This window comes from Argiope bruennichi, chromosome 10, assembly GCF_947563725.1.
Source record: "Argiope bruennichi chromosome 10, qqArgBrue1.1, whole genome shotgun sequence".
Lineage (NCBI taxonomy): Eukaryota > Metazoa > Arthropoda > Arachnida > Araneae > Araneidae > Argiope > Argiope bruennichi.
In genome coordinates this window covers 69,590,835-69,611,597 of record NC_079160.1, presented here as the reverse complement: position 1 = coordinate 69,611,597, position 20,763 = coordinate 69,590,835, and the positions used below count along the sequence as shown (strand labels likewise).

General features: G+C 31.8%; 1 protein-coding gene across 1 annotated transcript; it reads left to right on the top strand.

Annotated features, from left to right (window-relative positions):
* The first annotated feature begins 1,217 nt into the window (after positions 1-1,217).
* LOC129987851 (uncharacterized) lies at positions 1,218-9,128 on the top strand. Its single transcript, XM_056095814.1, has 4 exons — positions 1,218-1,262; positions 4,070-4,095; positions 4,758-4,833; positions 8,827-9,128. The coding sequence occupies exons 1-4, from the start codon at positions 1,251-1,253 to the stop codon at positions 9,025-9,027; spliced, it is 315 nt and encodes a 104-aa protein (XP_055951789.1). The 5' UTR covers positions 1,218-1,250; the 3' UTR covers positions 9,028-9,128.
* Positions 9,129-20,763: the final 11,635 nt, after the last annotated feature.

Sequence of the window (20,763 nt, the reverse complement as noted above, 5' to 3'; positions counted from 1 at the left end):
CTTTTGTACCTATGGAGTACAAAATGAATAAGATTAGTAATTTTATATACACAGTTAGTAGATTACACACATTAATACATAGCTTTCATTTATTCAAATATAAAGTATGGTAATTGTTCTCGACAGCTAAATGTTGAATTTCCACATTTTAAGCCTTCCTAAAGTCCAACGCCCCAAAATTTGAAATTATATCTATATATATTGATCTTTTTTATCTGTAAACACGATAATTCAATTAAAACATAAAAGCAATTTAGACATGAAAACTAGTATGAGATTCTTTCTCCAATTTTACAAGTAAAAACCAGTGAAACGAATAAGGCTAGTGATCATTTGTTTCGTCACTTTTCGCTCCTTTCATACTTCTGCTTTTGTGCCGCTCTGTAATGAACCTGCAAACGAATTTAGGCGATATTCTTCGAAAAGAAATAAATCTATTTCTCTGAGGGAGCGTGAATACAGTAAGCCAAATATACAACGAACTAAATAGTTGAAAGTTGGCATATGATTCCTTTAGATGAATTATAGATCTGAGTCAGTTTTGGACTCGATAAATTAATTTTGTTTATGTGAACACCATAGTCCAGAAGCGCAACAATCGATATGAATAAATTTTAATAAACGATCTCATAAAACTTTCTCTTTAATTCTGTAGTGATTTTGATTTGGTTATTATTACTCTTTAAGCGTATATAAATTAGCGAGATTTAACCCTTTGCTCTCGGATGGTACCTCTCACACACCATTCAAGACGGTGCATCAGTTTGAATTTTTATTTATTTATTTTATTAATTAATTTTTATTGTTAAAAATGCGTATAGAATGGCAGAAAGATGTAGATTAATTTTACAGGGAAATTAAACCTAAAACTGTTATATATATTTATTTTTTGGGACAACAAACAAGCCCTTGTATTAGGTGAATAATTTTGCATCGAATTACTTTTCCGAGTGAAAAAGGGTTAAAACTATACTAAAAATAAATCAAATATTTTTAGATTTATTAGGATCGTATTGTGGAATATTTATCTTGGAATAAAGGTACATATTTTAGTTTTATCCTTTCTCTACCCTTGAGTGATATATTTTTGATAATTGCCGGTCGAGTTGCATCGTTTTTTACGTCCAGAGCACTACAAATCTTCATCGTAATAACTGTAAAAGTTTAGGACTACGAACTCAATATTAATTATTTTTTCTTTGTATTTTAGTGACCACTATTATGATGTCCGATATGAAAAAATAGGCAACATGGATCATACGGTAATTGAAATTTTATTTATATGTGTGCAATGACCTTTATTAAGAAATATTACTATTTCAAGGTTATTTCAAAAGATCGATTAAGGGTGTAATAAGGAGATCAGCCACAGAGAAACAAATTATTTTTACTACAGGTATACGGGATCGCAAAGGCGAAGGTTTGTCGCCACAAGTATTCTTAGTTAGTGAATTAAGTAAAAGAATAGGATATACAAGAAAAAATGTACATGGCATGAGGATATACGAATTCACAATAGCACACTATCGCAACTACACGAATAATAACACTAGATGGCGTATTTAGCATGGCAGACACTATAGCAAGAAGAAGGCAGTATCAATAAAATATATTAAGATAAATGTTCAAATAGCTAGTTTCGCGAATGTATATGAGCTTCGCATTTTCTTATTCTCACAAATGTGTTGTGTACCATTAAAACTGAAGTGTACATTTTATCCTATATTTTTTTTTTACTTAATTCAACAATAAAATGTTTCTTGAGCGATCTCCTTTTTATTCTATTGTTTCAGTGTAAATGACTTAGTTTCAAAGTTTATATATGACCTTTAAAAATATCTTGTAAAAATAAAACTCATCCCACAGGTAAATGAATGAAAAATGCCGTGCAAATAAGCAGTTTTTCACTTCCCCAGTGTATAATAATAGTGTGGGGTTAAGTTGTCTTCTCGCCGATATTGGGGCTTAAAAAGCACACGACTGTACTTTTTTTATATCAATTTTATTTTTAGGGGAAAATTTGTACTTCGCTTAATGTAATGGCCATTTCAACAATAATGTTTTGAAGTCATCTTTATCCTCATAGCGCTGATTGCCAAGATGTTTATTTGAAATGTAGAAACGAGTGGTAGTCACAAGACTGGAGACTTACGGAGGATTATCAAATTGTTTCCAGCCAAACAATACGATGATATTTGGAATATGATTAGCATATTGTTGGGTACCCTCTTTACAAAGATTGTGAGGTCTTTGTTTTGGATCACACGGCGTAATTTAGTTAAGACTCAGAATAGATCTAAAAACTTATAATGTCACCACGAAGCAAAATTCCACAAACAATACTCACTTCCTATTCCAGAATACAGTAAACATGCTTTTTGGAGCTGAACTTTACTTTGGTGGATAATATTGAATATCACCATTCCATGAATTGCTGTTCAGATCCCGATATTTAATGAGTCACCATGGTTCGTCGCTTAGACGATTTGGCTTAATAAATCGCCACCAAAATTACTGTATTTTTCAAGATCAGCCAACGCACAAACTAAACGTTTGGGTTTGTGCATTTAATCAATATTTTTGGTACCACTTGCGACAATTTAAGTATTCTATTACTAATCCTTAAAAATCACTTCTTGAAACTTGAGGAAATTTATTTGATAAAGTTGAAATCCTAAAGCACCGAATCTTTCTAGCTTCTCCGTCAATTTTCTGCATCAAGTCTTCAGTAATGAAATGACGCCGCCTGCTTCATTTATCATTATGCACATTCGTGCGGTCATCTTTAAATACACTCCCGAGTATCCAATTCGCGACTATCCGGCCTAATTTTCTTTTATCGTAATTAAATGAGGAAGACAAGGCGTTGCATTGGTAATATTGCCAAAACATTAGAAGCGGGCATCTGATATGATTCTCCTACGTGTCGTGTGCAAAATGCAAGTGTAATATGAAAAGAGCAGTGTTCTGTTCGTCATATATTATAAGGACTTTTTCAAAAACTAAAAACTAACTATTGACTCTTATCTTAAGGTTTCCTTTTCATATGTGTGTCCATATGTTTATCAGTGAAAAATAAAATCAGTTTGAGTCAATTTTCTTAAGAATTAGACCTACGACATAGGTTAATGTTTTGTTTATGTTTCCTGCGTTTAAGTTAGGCATTACAGAATTTATATTAAACAGTCTATATCCTTTAACTTACTTTTTCTCGAATAATTTCTTGAAATGTGCCTGCAGTATATAAACTACCAGTACATAGCTTTCTATTTACATTTCTATAACTCGGCATGTTACAGGCAACTGCTTCTACATTTCACCAGGCCCCTGGTGCTTTCACATTCTACGTGATTTGAGATAAATGGAGGGCTTAGTACTCAAGAAGAAGCGAGAAAATATTTATTATAACAATGAGTTTGGGTATGAAAACGTCTTCTGGTATTGGTGGGTAAAGAAATGAGTTCGTATAATTCCGGTCTATCCGGATTTTTTTGTTACATGGCTTGCCCTTCAGCCACATTAGGCCGGATACTCGGGAGTCTACTGCACTCTAATCACTTTCCTAACATTCCTTCGCTCATAATGTCTTCTTCATACCTATTACTACACTGACTTGCTGCTTTCACATCTTTCATACTCAGAAAATAAAAGGACAAAACGTATTTTTATTTTTATTTGGTTGAGATATTTTAAAACTCACAAAAGACGTAAATGCATTTAGATGCTGCCGTAATGGCATTTGTGGCAGCGAACACATGCAAGCACTCAATACGCATGCGCGGGATGACAGCCATAGTGGTGCAGCTACTGAATTTCAAAACAGTACTTACTTATATAAAACACGCCCCGCATTTCACTTTAATGATCCTCAAGATAATTAAAGATTTGTTTGCGATATATTAACCTTAAAGAATTTTTTAAAAAAAAAACGATTATTATATTATGTGATTCTCTCAGAAATCTGTTTAAAGAAACCTTAAATTTATTTACAAATGCCATGTAAAAACGATATATTTTTAATTTTTTAAATTATTCAAATCATTTCAAGACATATTTTTCTTTTATTTAGTGCATTGAAACGGATGAATGGTGCAAGTAAGTATAAAAATTGTTCAATCATTTTACATTCAAGTTGTTGCTCGATGTACAACAGAATAAATAAAACAGCTCTTGCTAATGATATTCCTTTTTATTTGACTGCTTAAATTCATAACATAAATGTAATTCCAGAAACGTGTCTTCCACTTCTATTATTTAAGTACCTTATTACACTTTATTTCACAGCCTTTAAAAAAAAATTTTTTTCTCTCAAATTTCCATAGCATTGTTACTTATGGTTGTGGTTTTCCAAAGCTTGACTTTTATCCCATTTATACCATTATTTCTCTCGTCCCTTGAAAAGTGTGAAGGAAAAACACCTGAATGATATTGTATTTTTTTATCGCACCTTGATATTTTTTTAATATTTGCGATGAATAAACGCATTTCAATAATTTAATTTTAAATAAATGAATTTTAAAATAATTATTTAAATTTGCCTGAAATGTCTGGTTAATAAAAGAAATGTCCATACTAAATTTGATATTCTAAAACGAGTTTTTCACAATTCCAACATTTAATTTATTTTTGCAGAAACTGTAAATTTTTTGTGGCAGATTAAATGCCAGTAAAAGTATATATTGCACAGAAAATCTATCATTTCCATAAAAAAATTCCAATAATGTCATTAATCGATCACTTTTTTTTTTTTTTTTTAGGCGTTCACGCATCAAATTGACCATCGTTTTTAATAAATTCCGTCTCACAAGATTTGTTTATCAGCCGAAATTTGCGGTAAGTATTGTTCGCTCCACAGGAAAAATAGGCAATTATAAAGACTATAACATTTGAGAACTATTCTGGTTTCTTTCATGCCAACTATTCAAAAATTCACCAAAAATCCCTCATCTTAAATGGCTATACGAAATGGTAGCTTCTTTTAGGGTTGCAATAAAAATTATCCAGAATACCACATTTAGTGACCGAACATTACTTTTTAATTCATGCCCAAAATGTTGACATTTGTGATATCGAAGATTCAATTTACATATAATGCTACATAGAAACCAGTCTCAGCAAAAAGACAGTCCAGATTGATAATACGGGAAAAATGACGAGTGCTTGCCCTGCCAAAGATTGAAATCATAACATTTCTATACAGGGGAATTCAAAATTCAACATATAAGTTTTAGAGGTGATAAAAAGTATCCACAAAAAATACCTCATAGGGAAATATATCTTGAAAACGCTAGCTAGAAGAACCGAATAACAACTGTTTTCTATCTTTTAACTGAATTGATTCGTTAGCGATTTCAAGTTCCCACATATTTAAGTCATTGAGTTTTTCAATTGTTGCGTTTACATGCGTGTGAAATTACATACCTACAGACGGTCAACCTCTTGATGCATTTGATTCAAAATATGATAGGAATCTACACTTAAAATTTTAAATCTATGCATTCAATTTTATCCGTCTAGCTCTCTTTGTTTTGTATTAACATATATTCAAACCCAGATAGATGAATGCATAGATTATGAATGGATTTAATGAATATGAATGAATTTCATTCAGGATTAGATAGAAATCTACGAATTCGGTGTGAGGACCATATATCAAATTTCATCCATGTAGCTAAAATCGGTTCTGAGCTATCGGGATCACAAATAGGCAAACATAATTCTGGAAAGGTGTTTTTCGTTCTCGGAAAGGTCTGTAGCGGGAATCCTCAAATCTCAAATCTTTTGATGGTTACAGTTCTTTCTCTTTGTATACTTCCTATACAAGAAAGAAATACAAAAAAGGGTGAATATTTTTAATAAATGTTATATATATATATATATATATATATATATATATATATATATATATATATATATATATATATATATATATATATATATATATATTGCAAAATTTTAATCTATTTGATCAACAATATTGATCAAAGATTTCTCTGGCGGCTTCCTAATTCGGCTGTTTATTTTTTCGAACATTATTTTCATTCGAGAATTAACTGGGTCATAGCATAGTGTCAAATTATTCCTTCGTTATTTGGAAAGATTATATTGAGTAGAATTTCTTCGTGAAAACCTGAACAGATAAATGGTATCAAAAAATATTTGGCTACCCATCCTGTCAGAATTCTTTTCAGGGACATATTGTTTACGTGGCTCTAACTTTATATTCCCGTGATCATAACCACCTAATGTTTATTTGGGGGTGGAATGCTGATGGATAATCATTAATTTGTGAAGATTCGACAAAAAATTGATCCATTGATGATAATTGAGGATGATGCACTATACAAGCAAATCATATCCATTTGCAGTAATATTTATTTAGGTATATCTTTAAACACTTTTCATTAATAACAAGAATAGTGTCATTTATAAAATTGCATCAATCGAATACTTGCAATATAACATAATTGTAAATAATCTTAATTTTAAACAAGAAAGAAATTTCACTAAAATTCCTATTTTTTATGAAAATATTGATGGCTATATTCAAAGAAAAGAATTTGCATAATTAATCTGCTTTCACAGAACTTACTAACAACATTCAGGATGAAATCTTTTCAAAATTGTTGTAAAATAGTTATATTTTTGAATTTTTGCATAAAACAAATTTTAAAAAATACCAATGAAAATCAAAATGTAGCAATTAAATGCCAAAAAGGTTTTAAAATTGGAAAAAAATTGACTTTTTTTTTACTAAAAAGGGAGAGAAAGGAAAAACCTTTTAGTTTAAGTGTCTATCAAATGACTCCTTCAGAATCTTAACAAATATATTACTTACATTTAAAAAAGATGTTAGTTCTAGCCAATCATTATATAATGACTTTCGACTGATAAATATCATAAAATTTTAAATTTCCTTTGCATTTTGAAACATTAAAACAACAACAGAATATTTCTAAATGAACACATTGTTTATTATCTATTTTAGCAACTCCCGAATATATCAAGGAATTATTGTACAAAATTTGAACAAAAAATGTTAATTGAATTTTAATTTGTAAGGCTTTTTGTAAGAAAATTCTAACACAATTTAGAATTTGAAACAATAACATTTAAAGACACGAAACAGCATTAAAACATATATTATGAAATATAAAATGTATCGTAACTTAATGCAAAGTGAATTTAGAAACAAAATTCAAAAAGTATTTGTAAAAAAGACCTAGGAAATTAGAAATATTAAATATTAAATATTTTATATCTTGGCAAAAGAAAAAGTCTTCAACTCAAAACGACTTTTTAAAAAATTTAAGAATGTCTACACAAATAAACTTGATTGATTAAAAAAAAACTTGAGAAATAAATTCCAATAATTGAAAAATTCAGGGAAAGAGAGAAATCAATTACAAAAGCCTCCTAAAGCTTGAAATGTCTCTAAATTAAACAAGATTTTATGAAAACGGTTCTTTAAAATATAAACGAGATTCTGCAACCTTCATGAATGGGATTTTTAGTTTTTGCCATAAATCTTTCGAGAAGAAGTCATCATAGAGCAGGTTTGGCATATTTTTATATTTTCTCATAAATACATCACAAATATTTCTGTTTCCCAGAGCTTTTCGGGGAACTCTTGTATGTTCTCAACGGTTACAGAAAGCATTAGGTGAATTCCTATAGAAGACTGCCAATGCAATGGTTTTCAAGACAACGAGAAAATTTCTTCTGTCCTTCACCGATTCAAAAGGGATATAGATATATGAGCCACTCAGAAGCCAATGCGGTTAAGTCCATTTTTTGATATTTTCTGATTTTTGGAAATTTTGATGAAATAAATAATAATCTTCTTAGTTATTAAAGGATTTACTCATTGGTTACTTTTTTCTAGGTTAGACAGCCCTTTTTTTAATAGCTTCTGAATATATTGTATAATAATTTCAGAAGCCATTGTGAATAAGTCCACCTTTTATCAATATATATATATATATATATATATATATATATAATTATTTTTTATTTTTTTATTTATTATATTTTATTATTTTTACATAAATTTCTTATCTTTTTCAGCTGCCAAAAGGTATAAGTCCTAAAATTTTTAAGATGCTGTCATTATTTCAATAAATACTTACGTTTTTATTTACATATCTTGTTTTTTTGCAGAGTTTACACCTCGAAAAAAGACTTTATACACTTTTCTAATTGAATTAATAAACCAAGAATTTTAAAAACTAATGTATCAAACATTAATTTTCTCAATTTCTGTGTTTTGGACTTAACCGCATTGGCTTCTGAGCGGCTCATATATAACTTTTGAACGAAGGGTGGTTTGGGGTTCTTGGGATCATGAAGAACTGAAGATGGGATGTGAAGGATTGAAGATTATATATATATAAATTCATAAATGGCCATTTTAGCTCCAAGGGAGTGGAAATGGTGGTGGGTTGAAATTTTCTCTTCACTATAACTTCCTTAATATTGAAGATGGGAACTAAATTAGCCAAACTAGCGCCTCACCTTAGACGAACAACTTTTGTATAAAAATCCTTTCAATAACTGCAATATCTTAGAAGTTGGGGCTGAAAAAGGATTTTCGCACCTAAAATTGACTGTTTCTAACATCAATAATTTATTTTGCCATATAGATGTAAAGGAACATTTCGGTTTTCAGAGAAGAATTTTTTTTAATGGTATAAGATGGTGAGGAAACCATTGAAAATATATTACAGTGAATAGTGTGGGAGGCCAGGCTAACAAATAGATATATATGTCAATATTTTTTGTATATCATAGCACCTATGAAATATTATTTTTCCATTGTCTTTTCAGAGTGTGGAGATGTTCAGTTACATCGGAGGTTACATGGGAATGTGGTTGGGACTCTCTCTGGTCTCGCTCTTCGACCTTTTTGAGACTATTTGCTACCTTTTGTTCTACCCAATAGGGCGAATGCAGGTAAAAGCAGGCAAAAATTCTGTCAAACCTACACCTGTACCGCAAAGGAATTACAAAGTGGGAACAATATATTAAAAATTGGACATATGCATGAAATATAATCACAGAAATTTATAAAAAGCAATCAATTCGCTAAGATAAAGCAAAAATCTAGAAAAAACAGTAAAGTGTGTAAAATAAATATGGCCCAGTTTATAAGAATAAACAAAATTAGAGTTTGAAAATCTGTTTCGTAATTTAAGCGAAAAAAATAACTAAACTTAGAAAACGTATATTGTTTTAACTTGAAATTACATGAATGAAGGTTCAACCATTAACTAATAATAAAAAAATAGTTTGCATATTTATCATTCTTTTACTGCAAAAATAAAAATGGTGGTAAGCCATTTCTAAAAAAAATCGTATATTAAACTAATAAATTTGCTCATTTATTCCCCAAGGTGGTTTTTTTGTGGTTTATTTTAATATAAAATCTAATAAATTTTGAATACTGCGGTCCTCATAGGATATCACCGAAAGCAGCACTTGCATATGAAATTTTATTTTAATTTATTTGTAAAAATGAGTTTTTCTCACTGCCATTTAATGGTAGACAATAAAATACAAACATTAAATTCAAGTGTAAATAACATATGAATAAAATGTGTTTAAAAATTTTGTTTTTGTTGTTTTATTACATATTTTATATGTCTTGGCATTACTTAAATATTATTCATAAGAGTGTATTTTTATTACAAAATGATGCAGCAACAAGCTATTTATTACCAAATAAAACAAATCATCTAAATCATATCTTCGATACCTATTGTTCTACGGAAAGAATTAAAATCCTTAAGGCAGAAGAATAATATGCTGTTAATAATAGACCGACAAACTATTAACTCAGAGAGTTGTTAGTAGATATCAAAAGAAACAGCAATTGCAATGGAATATGATATCGCACACCCTATCGAGAGAGTGAAAATCATCAAAAAAAAAACAAAAAACATGCTAGCTCTGAGTTCAAAAGACATTGTCAACACATATAATGCATACATGTGAGCAATGGATAATTCCCATATTAATGAAACGTAAAAATCTCAGCAGAGGTTTAGAATCAACATGTGGGCAAAAATCCACGGTGATTATCAGTTATAGTCATATTTGCTGTCAGAAAGCCTGAATAGAACAAAGTACCTAGTTTTTTTGCAACACACCTTCCAGAAATGTTGTAAAGTATGTTCACCGCAATGCATTAAGGCGTGGGACTAATGAATGATCAAGTTCCTATATATTTTCCCCACGAATGATGCTACATATTGTTACAAACCTGTAATTTTGCTTCCCGGCACAAATAGTGTCATCTTGGGAAAAACCGTTGTACGATCTGCCCTGTGCGTGCTGAGCGGGTGTCGCGTCAATGACCTCAGAGCTTGGCGACCATTTGGCAACTTGGCAACGAATTTTGCGACTTTGGCTACAAAATGGATAATGCTGGAAAGTTCGAGAACTTTCACGATTCATCCACTAAGAACCGAGATACACTCAGATAAGCCTTGATTGGTCTAGAAGTTTTTAACTCCGCCTCCCAAGAACTATAAAAGGCTGGCACTATGGAAGCTGCGTGGAAGTCGTGTGAGTGAGTAGTCGGAGTCGCCGACAAGTAACGAATCTTCGAGAGGATAGCGAAGCAACGGCGAATTACCAGCGTTGTGTGAAGCGAGTACTGAACTACTGTGTGCCGAATCTTGTCGTCCACTATGTCGTCGTATATGTTGTGTAGTAGCCAGTTGTGAGAAGTAGTGAGTAGACAGCTAAAGCGAGAAGTTCAGCCGTTGGAGAGACGGTAGAGATAAGCTCCCAGGATCACCTCTCCTGCTGTATTCTGTCTAGTCGCTTCGTGTCCTGTGGACTATTACTACCTGTGGGCTACTGTCTGCTGTAGTGTGCTGTCCTGTGTTCGTCTCTGCTGTAAATATTTGTCATTTGTGTGTGTATTCGTCTTCTTTGTGTTAGTCTCTTCGTGTAAATAAACGTTGTTGTTTTCCTACTGATGCCTGCTGATTGTGTGTTCTCTTCACCATACAATCACTATCAAAGCGAACCCGTCAATAAGGAGAAAATCCGTAACAATATACAAAAATGTAGAATGAAGACCTATTGCTTCGTTTCCCTGTTCATCGGATATCAATCCGTGTGATTTCTTCCTATGGAATAAACTTAAATCATTTGTTTATGTTAGCATTTAAAGGCACAATGAAGGATCTCATAGCGCAGATTGCCTTTGCTGCTTTAGATATCTTAGGAAATCGTTTTTTACACTATTGTAAACTGTAACCACATAAAGAAACTCTTGTAATAATCAATCAAATAAATTTTTTGGTGTTATTATTGTATTTTTTGTCATTCCAGGAAGACATCGAAGCATGCGTACATATTGATCTTCGTTCGAAATTTTCGTAATCGATTTTCATCCTTTCATTGCGGTTTGTAATATCATGTTCCATTGGAATTTTTGTTTCTCTTGATGCTTATTAACAACACTCCGATATTTTTGGTCGAACATCTTATATATCTTCCATATTATTTTTAAACGATCCAAGATCCATTAATATACTTTGACAGATAAATAGAGATAAAATAATGGAATAAAAATGAGCAATATGAATTTTCCGTTTGTTAAAAAAAGAAAAATATTCTCAAAGGTTAAACAGAAGATTTGCGAAAGATTTGTATGTCCAGTATGATACAGTCGTTCATAATTTAAAGCCCTAATCCAGACGACCAACAGTAATATCTTCGCCGCATTAACGTTTAATGAAAATAATGATACAAAAAGCATTTTGAATCCTCCATAAACAGCTTTAATGAATTCATTACAAAAAAGAAAAAAAAATTGCGAATAAGAAAAAGATAGTTAAAGCTACAAAGGATATGCTTTAAATTCATACGAATCTGGAATCTCATAATATTTCTGAATATGAATCTATGTTTTTACTCAGTTTTTCATCAATATCCTCTAAAATAATTACCATACCAATGGAATCAATGTACTGTCTTAAAGATCAAGAAGTTGTCGTTCAATGATACCAATTGAATGGGGATACATTTTTTTTAAATCAAAATTCATTTTAAATACCATTTTTAGACATTTTTTTGTTATTGACATCAAATTTGAAATAATTTTATTGTTTTAATCAAATTTTGCTTTCTTTGAAAATTAACTCCAGTGCAGAAGGTTTTCGTTGAGTGCACACCTTTCAATATGTATGCATGCAAATTTAATGAAGTTCGTTTTTCGATGCGATATTTTTTTAAATTTTCGCAAGTTATTTGAGATCCTAACCAGCATATTAAATCATTCTCTACCGAAGGAAGATCTACAGGGAACCAGCGAGCGTGGTTTTCACAAAATTCTCTCACATATTCTCTAATAAAAGATTTACCTTCCTTCCTACTCTAGCATAAAATTGTAGATCTTGGGCATGGCGAGAACATCATGAGAGCTCATAAATTTATTTTCAAAATCCCGCACATGACAATTGTTTGCTTCATAGTATAATAAAGAAAACCGATATTTTTATATTATTAACCGCAAACAATAGTTACTAATGAGCCTACCAAAATTATCTTAGGTGACATTTTTGAAGATTATTACACAAGCATCGAACATCGAATGCAGATTTGGGGCGCCTTTATTCCACGACAGATTGAAACCAAAACTTGAAACAAAGCTATAGTTGTAGTTACAAGATCGCATATCAAATTTCATTTATCCGAGTTACGTTTTTGAATTATCGCATTTACTTTGTCATGTTTCCTCGCTTCCCTCACATGGTAACTCGCATCCCTCCCATATGTAAAGTCATCCGTTTTCTAATATGTTTAAGTGACTACGGACTACCAGATGTGGATCCTTTTACTGGTAGAGTCATTGTGACTGGTCATTTTTTGTATCCAGGTGAAATACCATAGATGTGTGTCTCGTCGTTTGAAATAGATCCATCATGTCTTCAAGGGAGAAGAACGTCAAATCATCCAGATGTTAAATTTTTTACCTTATGAAGAGACTCTTCAAATCTTCAATAAAAGATCAATCACCAGCAATCGTTGTCATCAAGTGTCAAACTCAGGTGGAAGTCAGCCGGTGTTAGCTATCAATTGATGATAATCAACATGTGTTCGGGAGGGGTCAGCTACAAAGATGGATCATTAACAGACATTCCCATGATCGACTGGAGATCCCTGAGGAAGCACTGCTGAGCAGCTATTGGGTGATGAGGAACTCAATTTCATCAATGTAAAAATCATAGGCGAAAATCTGACGGAAATAAAATTCGGTATTTTTTGACAGAAGGAGGAGAGCAGTGAGAGGTATTGAAAGAGAAGTCGGTGAGACGAGAAAATGTTCCTGATTCTGCGAGAAACTCCGTGTGATTCGGGTTTCAGTGTTAGGATCCATCCGATAAAGATCGGTGGATTTCTGGAGCGGCCCCTGGAGTAGCCGTTTGAGCTAACAGCATCTTGGCGTCTTTTTGGTGTCTATTCTACGATTTTATCGTGGAACTATCTCATGATTAAACTTTCAATGTTGTGTGAATTTGTAAATAATATTAACCTAGATGAGAACAAATTTCTTTATGTGCATATGTAATGCTGTAAATAAAAGGATTGTTTGTTTACGCAACTCTCTTATTTGATCGGTCAGGATCAAGACATTACAACATACATACAAAAGTAAAAATCGATAGACTGACAAATCCTTTTACGGATTTGTTCCAGATTTTATACGGATCTACTCTTTAGATAGTAAATCTGTGTACTAAATTTTTTCTATATAGCCCTTTTCCTTTTAAGTTATAATGTTAATTTTTATTCGGATATTGAACAGATTTCCTCTGAATAAATTTCCTTGAAAATTTGATAGATATCTACGAATTTGATGTTAAGACCATATACCAAATTTTCACTTCTCTACTATTTTTAGAGTTACAGTGTTCATAGACAGGCGTAATTCCAAAAAGGTGTTTTTCGAATTCAGAGAAGTCTTTGGGATGTGGAGACTCGTCGAAATTAATGAAATAGATTTAGCTCCTGATTGATGCTTATCTAGTTTACGTTGTATTTAATAACTTACAAAGATATTACATAGAAAAAGTTACTAGATTCATAATAAATGAAAAAACGAAAAGAAAAAAGGAATTTGGCTGTTGAATTTTGGATAAGATGATAAGTGGAAAAGGCAAATAAAAATCAACGAAGGATGCTTCAGCAGAAAATTCTTTTATTAAGTTTAAAGTGTTGTAAGGATTTATAAATAAAAATATTTTTATTCCAATTAGAGACGAGTATATAAGTTAGTAATACAGGATGGGCGAAAAGTCCGTAAAAACTTTAAAAATTCATAAAACCCGAAAGAAGCCAAAATAAAAAACGGTTTGAAGGTTAAGAATTGATAGGTAAAGGGATTTTTTTTAAGAGAAGAAAAAAAATTCAATAAACAACCGACAAATGGCGCTGGTACAAACAACTTGGTTGAAAATTTGCAAATGAGACAGACGACTATAAATACTTTAGCTCTTCATCCAGAATTACATTCTTGCCATGAACTTTTACAGTCGGATACCGTAGAGAGAGAAGCATTTGCGAGGTGAACTCTAACCAAAATTTAATAAATTATTTTAAAAAAATTAAATCTACTATCGCAAATTTCAAGTTATCATGTCAGAACATTATTTTTTTAAAGTTATTATCTGTCTTAATTAATTTAAGTCATTAACCAGTTTGAAACAATCACGAGACTTCTTTATCGATCTCTATCCCCCCTCTCTATAATGATAATTTTTTTTAAACTTTCATTTTCAATTTTTCCAGCTGGCAAACAAAATTTTGGATCTCGACCGATTTTAAGATGGAAAAAAAAAACCATAGTTTTTATGAATATCGACGCATGTGTAATCTGATACTATCGTGATTGTTTCAAACCGGTTTAAACTGGGTAATGGCTTAAATTAATTAAGACAATTCGTAAGAATTCAGAGAATGTATAATTTGGAAATCAAGTTATAACTTTAACTGGCGATAAATCGAAAAATGTGACAACTTTCTGCATTATTTTCTAATAACCTTATTTTAATTAATTGAAATTATCCCAGAACCAACAATCTTTATCGATTAAACAATGTTTAAACTTGTTTGGTTTATTTTTAAAAAACGTTAAGCGAGTTTGGCAATAACACTGTGATTTCTAAGGGAAATACTACAACAGCAGACGATAGATAATTCAAAAGCTATACAGTGAAAGCCTATTCCAAAATGAAAATACATTAGGAGACGATGGATAATGGAAAAACTACACTGCGAAAACCGACTCCAAAATAAAACTACATTACCAGACGATAGATATTTCAAAAGCTACACTGTGAAAACCAACTTCAAAATAAAAAAAGGGATAAATCGCCAATTTGTTACCTACACATTTTGAGGCTTCAACAATTTGTTGCCTTCAAATAGCTTCAAAAACCTCAAGCCAAAACAGTATCATGTTCTCACATGATAATAAGATTCCTTCTGGGTCTTTAACATCTTGTGGACAGATGAAACTCATTTTCCGCTTCATGACGCGTTAGTAAACATAACTGTCGCTTCTGGGCGACCCGTCAAATTCACGAATGTACACTGAGAAATCAATGCATTCCCCAAAAGTGATATTATGTTGTGGCTCCACAGGTTCCTTCATGATAGGAACCCTCTTCTTTGAAACACAATGTCCAGGAAATGGGTGGAAAACGGTGACAGTAAATGCTCAATTTTATTTAGAGCTTCTGCTCGAAAAGGTTGTTCCATGTTTGCTTGAAAAAGATATGCCTTCTACTGTTATATTTATGCAAGATGGAACAACAAGTCACACTGCTATCCAATCAAGGAATTCTTGATACAGACATTCGAGGAAGAGAGAATCATTAGCAGACACTGCAAGTTTCCGTGGCTTCCTCGGTCTCCAAATATGACACCAGCAGACCAGGACGCTATGGGGAAATTTAAAATCCCGTGTGTATCCGGGATTTATCCCGTACATCCAATCTGTCGGAATTGAAAGATTCAATCCTCCGAGAGATGTCGTTTATACAGCCGGACATGCTGCACTCTACCGCTGTTGGATTTGTGACACGTCTGCAATGTGTAACCACTTGTGGTGGTGGACATGTGGAACACATGTTGCTATAGTAAATGATTTGGTAATATTTTTGTTATTTGCTTGTTTTTTGTTTCACTTATGTACGAAACGCCACCTATCGGATGTTTTTGAAATATTTTTTTTTCTTATCTTAAAAAAAATCACGACGCATCGATGCTAAATCTGCAAAACGTTTTTTATTTTGCTTAATTTTCCGGGTTTTATAAACTTTTAATTTTTTCCCGACTCTTTGTCCACCCTGTATTATAAATAAAGTTTTCTTGTACTTAAACTTCATTGCTATTGCAAATAAATTATACGTTTCCTCATTACTGAATTGTTAAAAATGGCTTTGTAAAATACCTCATTGCACAATGTGTGCCCCCAAAAAAGGAAAGACCGTATATTTTCCTTAAATAATGCAGTCAAATACATACTTCCATAATAAATTTTCATTACATAAATCATACGTGCCCTCATTACAGAATTGTTAAAAATGGCTTTGTAAAATATCTCATTGCACAATGTGTGCCCCCAAAAACGGGAAGACCGTTTATTTTCCTTAAATAATGCAGTCAAATACATACTTCCATAATAAATTTTCATTACATAAATCATACGTGCCCTCATTACTGAATTGTTAAAAAGGGCTTTGTAAAATATCTCATTGCACAATGTGTGCCCCCAAAAACGGGAAGACCGTTTATTTTCCTTAAATAATGCAGTCAAATACATACTTCCATAATAAATTTTCATTACATAAATCATACGTGCCCTCATTACTGAATTGTAAAAAATGGCTTTGTAAAATATCTCATTGCACAATGTGTGCCTCCAAAAATGGGAAGACCGTTTATTTTCCTTAAATAATGCAGTCAAATACATACTTCCATAATAAATTTTCATTACATAAATCATACGTGCCCTCATTACTGAATTGTTAAAAAGGGCTTTGTAAAATATCTCATTGCACAATGTGTGCCCCCAAAAACGGGAAGACCGTTTATTTTCCTTAAATAATGCAGTCAAATACATACTTCCATAATAAATTTTCATTACATAAATCATACGTGCCCTCATTACTGAATTGTTAAAAAGGGCTTTGTAAAATATCTCATTGCACAATGTGTGCCCCCAAAAACGGGAAGACCGTTTATTTTCCTTAAATAATGCAGTCAAATACATACTTCCATAATAAATTTTCATTACATAAATCATACGTGCCCTCATTACTGAATTGTTAAAAATGGCTTTGTAAAATATCTCATTGCACAATGTGTGCCTCCAAAAATGGGAAGACCGTTTATTTTCCTTAAATAATGCAGTCAAATACATACTTCCATAATAAATTTTCATTACATAAATCATACGTGCCCTCATTACTGAATTGTTAAAAAGGGCTTTGTAAAATATCTCATTGCACAATGTGTGCCCCCAAAAACGGGACGACCGTTTATTTTCCTTAAATAATGCAGTCAAATACATACTTCCATAATAAATTTTCATTACATAAATCATACGTGCCCTCATTACTGAATTGTTAAAAATGGCTTTGTAAAATATCTCATTGCACAATGTGTGCCCCCAAAAACGGGAAGACCGTTTATTTTCCTTAAATAATGCAGTCAAATACATACTTCCATAATAAATTTTCATTACATAAATCATACGTGCCCTCATTACTGAATTGTTAAAAATGGCTTTGTAAAATATCTCATTGCACAATGTGTGCCCCCAAAAACGGGAAGACCGTTTATTTTCCTTAAATAATGCAGTCAAATACATACTTCCATAATAAATTTTCATTACATAAATCATACGTGCCCTCATTACTGAATTGTTAAAAATGGCTTTGTAAAATATCTCATTGCACAATGTGTGCCCCCAAAAACGGGAAGACCGTTTATTTTCCTTAAATAATGCAGTCAAATACATACTTCCATAATAAATTTTCATTACATAAATCATACGTGCCCTCATTACTGAATTGTTAAAAAGGGCTTTGTAAAATATCTCATTGCACAATGTGTGCCCCCAAAAACGGGAAGACCGTTTATTTTCCTTAAATAATGCAGTCAAATACATACTTCCATAATAAATTTTCATTACATAAATCATACGTGCCCTCATTACTGAATTGTTAAAAAGGGCTTTGTAAAATATCTCATTGCACAATGTGTGCCCCCAAAAACGGGAAGACCGTTTATTTTCCTTAAATAATGCAGTCAAATACATACTTCCATAATAAATTTTCATTACATAAATCATACGTGCCCTCATTACTGAATTGTTAAAAAGGGCTTTGTAAAATATCTCATTGCAAAATGTGTGCCCCCAAAAACGGGAAGACCGTTTATTTTCCTTAAATAATGCAGTCAAATACATACTTCCATAATAAATTTTCATTACATAAATCATACGTGCCCTCATTACTGAATTGTTAAAAAGGGCTTTGTAAAATATCTCATTGTACAATGTGTGCCCCCAAAAACGGGAAGACCGTTTATTTTCCTTAAATAATGCAGCCAAATACATACTTCCATAATAAATTTTCATTACATAAATCATACGTGCCCTCATTACTGAATTGTTAAAAAGGGCTTTGTAAAATATCTCATTGCACAATGTGTGCCCCCAAAAACGGGAAGACCGTTTATTTTCCTTAAATAATGCAGTCAAATACATACTTCCATAATAAATTTTCATTACATAAATCATACGTGCCCTCATTACTGAATTGTTAAAAATGGCTTTGTAAAATATCTCATTGCACAATGTGTGGCCCCAAAAACGGGAAGACCGTTTATTTTCCTTAAATAATGCAGTCAAATACATACTTCCATAATAAATTTTCATTACATAAATCATACGTGCCCTCATTACTGAATTGTTAAAAAGGGCTTTGTAAAATATCTCATTGCACAATGTGTGCCCCCAAAAACGGGAAGACCGTTTATTTTCCTTAAATAATGCAGTCAAATACATACTTCCATAATAAATTTTCATTACATAAATCATACGTGCCCTCATTACTGAATTGTTAAAAATGGCTTTGTAAAATATCTCATTGCACAATGTGTGCCTCCAAAAATGGGAAGACCGTTTATTTTCCTTAAATAATGCAGTCAAATACATACTTCCATAATAAATTTTCATTACATAAATCATACGTGCCCTCATTACTGAATTGTTAAAAATGGCTTTGTAAAATATCTCATTGCACAATGTGTGCCCCCAAAAACGGGAAGACCGTTTATTTTCCTTAAATAATGCAGTCAAATACATACTTCCATAATAAATTTTCATTACATAAATCATACGTGCCCTCATTACTGAATTGTTAAAAATGGCTTTGTAAAATATCTCATTGCACAATGTGTGCCCCCAAAAACGGGAAGACCGTTTATTTTCCTTAAATAATGCAGTCAAATACATACTTCCATAATAAATTTTCATTACATAAATCATACGTGCCCTCATTACTGAATTGTTAAAAATGGCTTTGTAAAATATCTCATTGCACAATGTGTGCCTCCAAAAATGGGAAGACCGTTTATTTTCCTTAAATAATGCAGTCAAATACATACTTCCATAATAAATTTTCATTACATAAATCATACGTGCCCTCATTACTGAATTGTTAAAAAGGGCTTTGTAAAATATCTCATTGCACAATGTGTGCCCCCAAAAACGGGAAGACCGTTTATTTTCCTTAAATAATGCAGTCAAATACATACTTCCATAATAAATTTTCATTACATAAATCATACGTGCCCTCATTACTGAATTGTAAAAAATGGCTTTGTAAAATATTTCATTGCACAATGTGTGCCCCCAAAAACGGAAAGACCGTTTATTTTCCTTAAATAATGCAGTCAAATACATACTTCCATAATAAATTTGCATTACATAAATCATACGTGCCCTCATTACTGAATTGTTAAAAATGGCTTTGTAAAATATCTCATTGCACAATGTGTGCCCCCAAAAACGGGAAGACCGTTTATTTTTCTTAAATAATGCAGCCAAATACATACTTCCATAATAAATTTTCATTACATAAATCATACGTGCCGTCATTACTGAATTGTTAAAAATGGCTTTGTAAAATATCTCATTGCACAATGTGTGCCTCCAAAAACGGGAAGACCGTTTATTTTCCTTAAATAATGCAGTCAAATACATACTTCCATAATAAATTTTCATTACATAAATCATACGTGCCCTCATTACTGAATTGTTAAAAATGGCTTTGTAAAATATCTCATTGCACAATGTGTGCTTCCAAAAACGGGAAGACCGTTTATTTTCCTTAAATAATGCAGTCAAATACATACTTCCATAATAAATTTTCATTACATAAATCATACGTGCCCTCATTACTGAATTGTTAAAAATGGCTTTGTAAAATATCTCATTGCACAATGTGTGCCTCCAAAAATGGGAAGACCGTTTATTTTCCTTAAATAATGCAGTCAAATACATACTTCCATAATAAATTTTCATTACATAAATCATACGTGCCCTCATTACTGAATTGTTAAAAATGGCTTTGTAAAATATCTCATTGCACAATGTGTGCCCCCAAAAACGGGAAGACCGTTTATTTTCCTTAAATAATGCAGTCAAATACATACTTCCATAATAAATTTTCA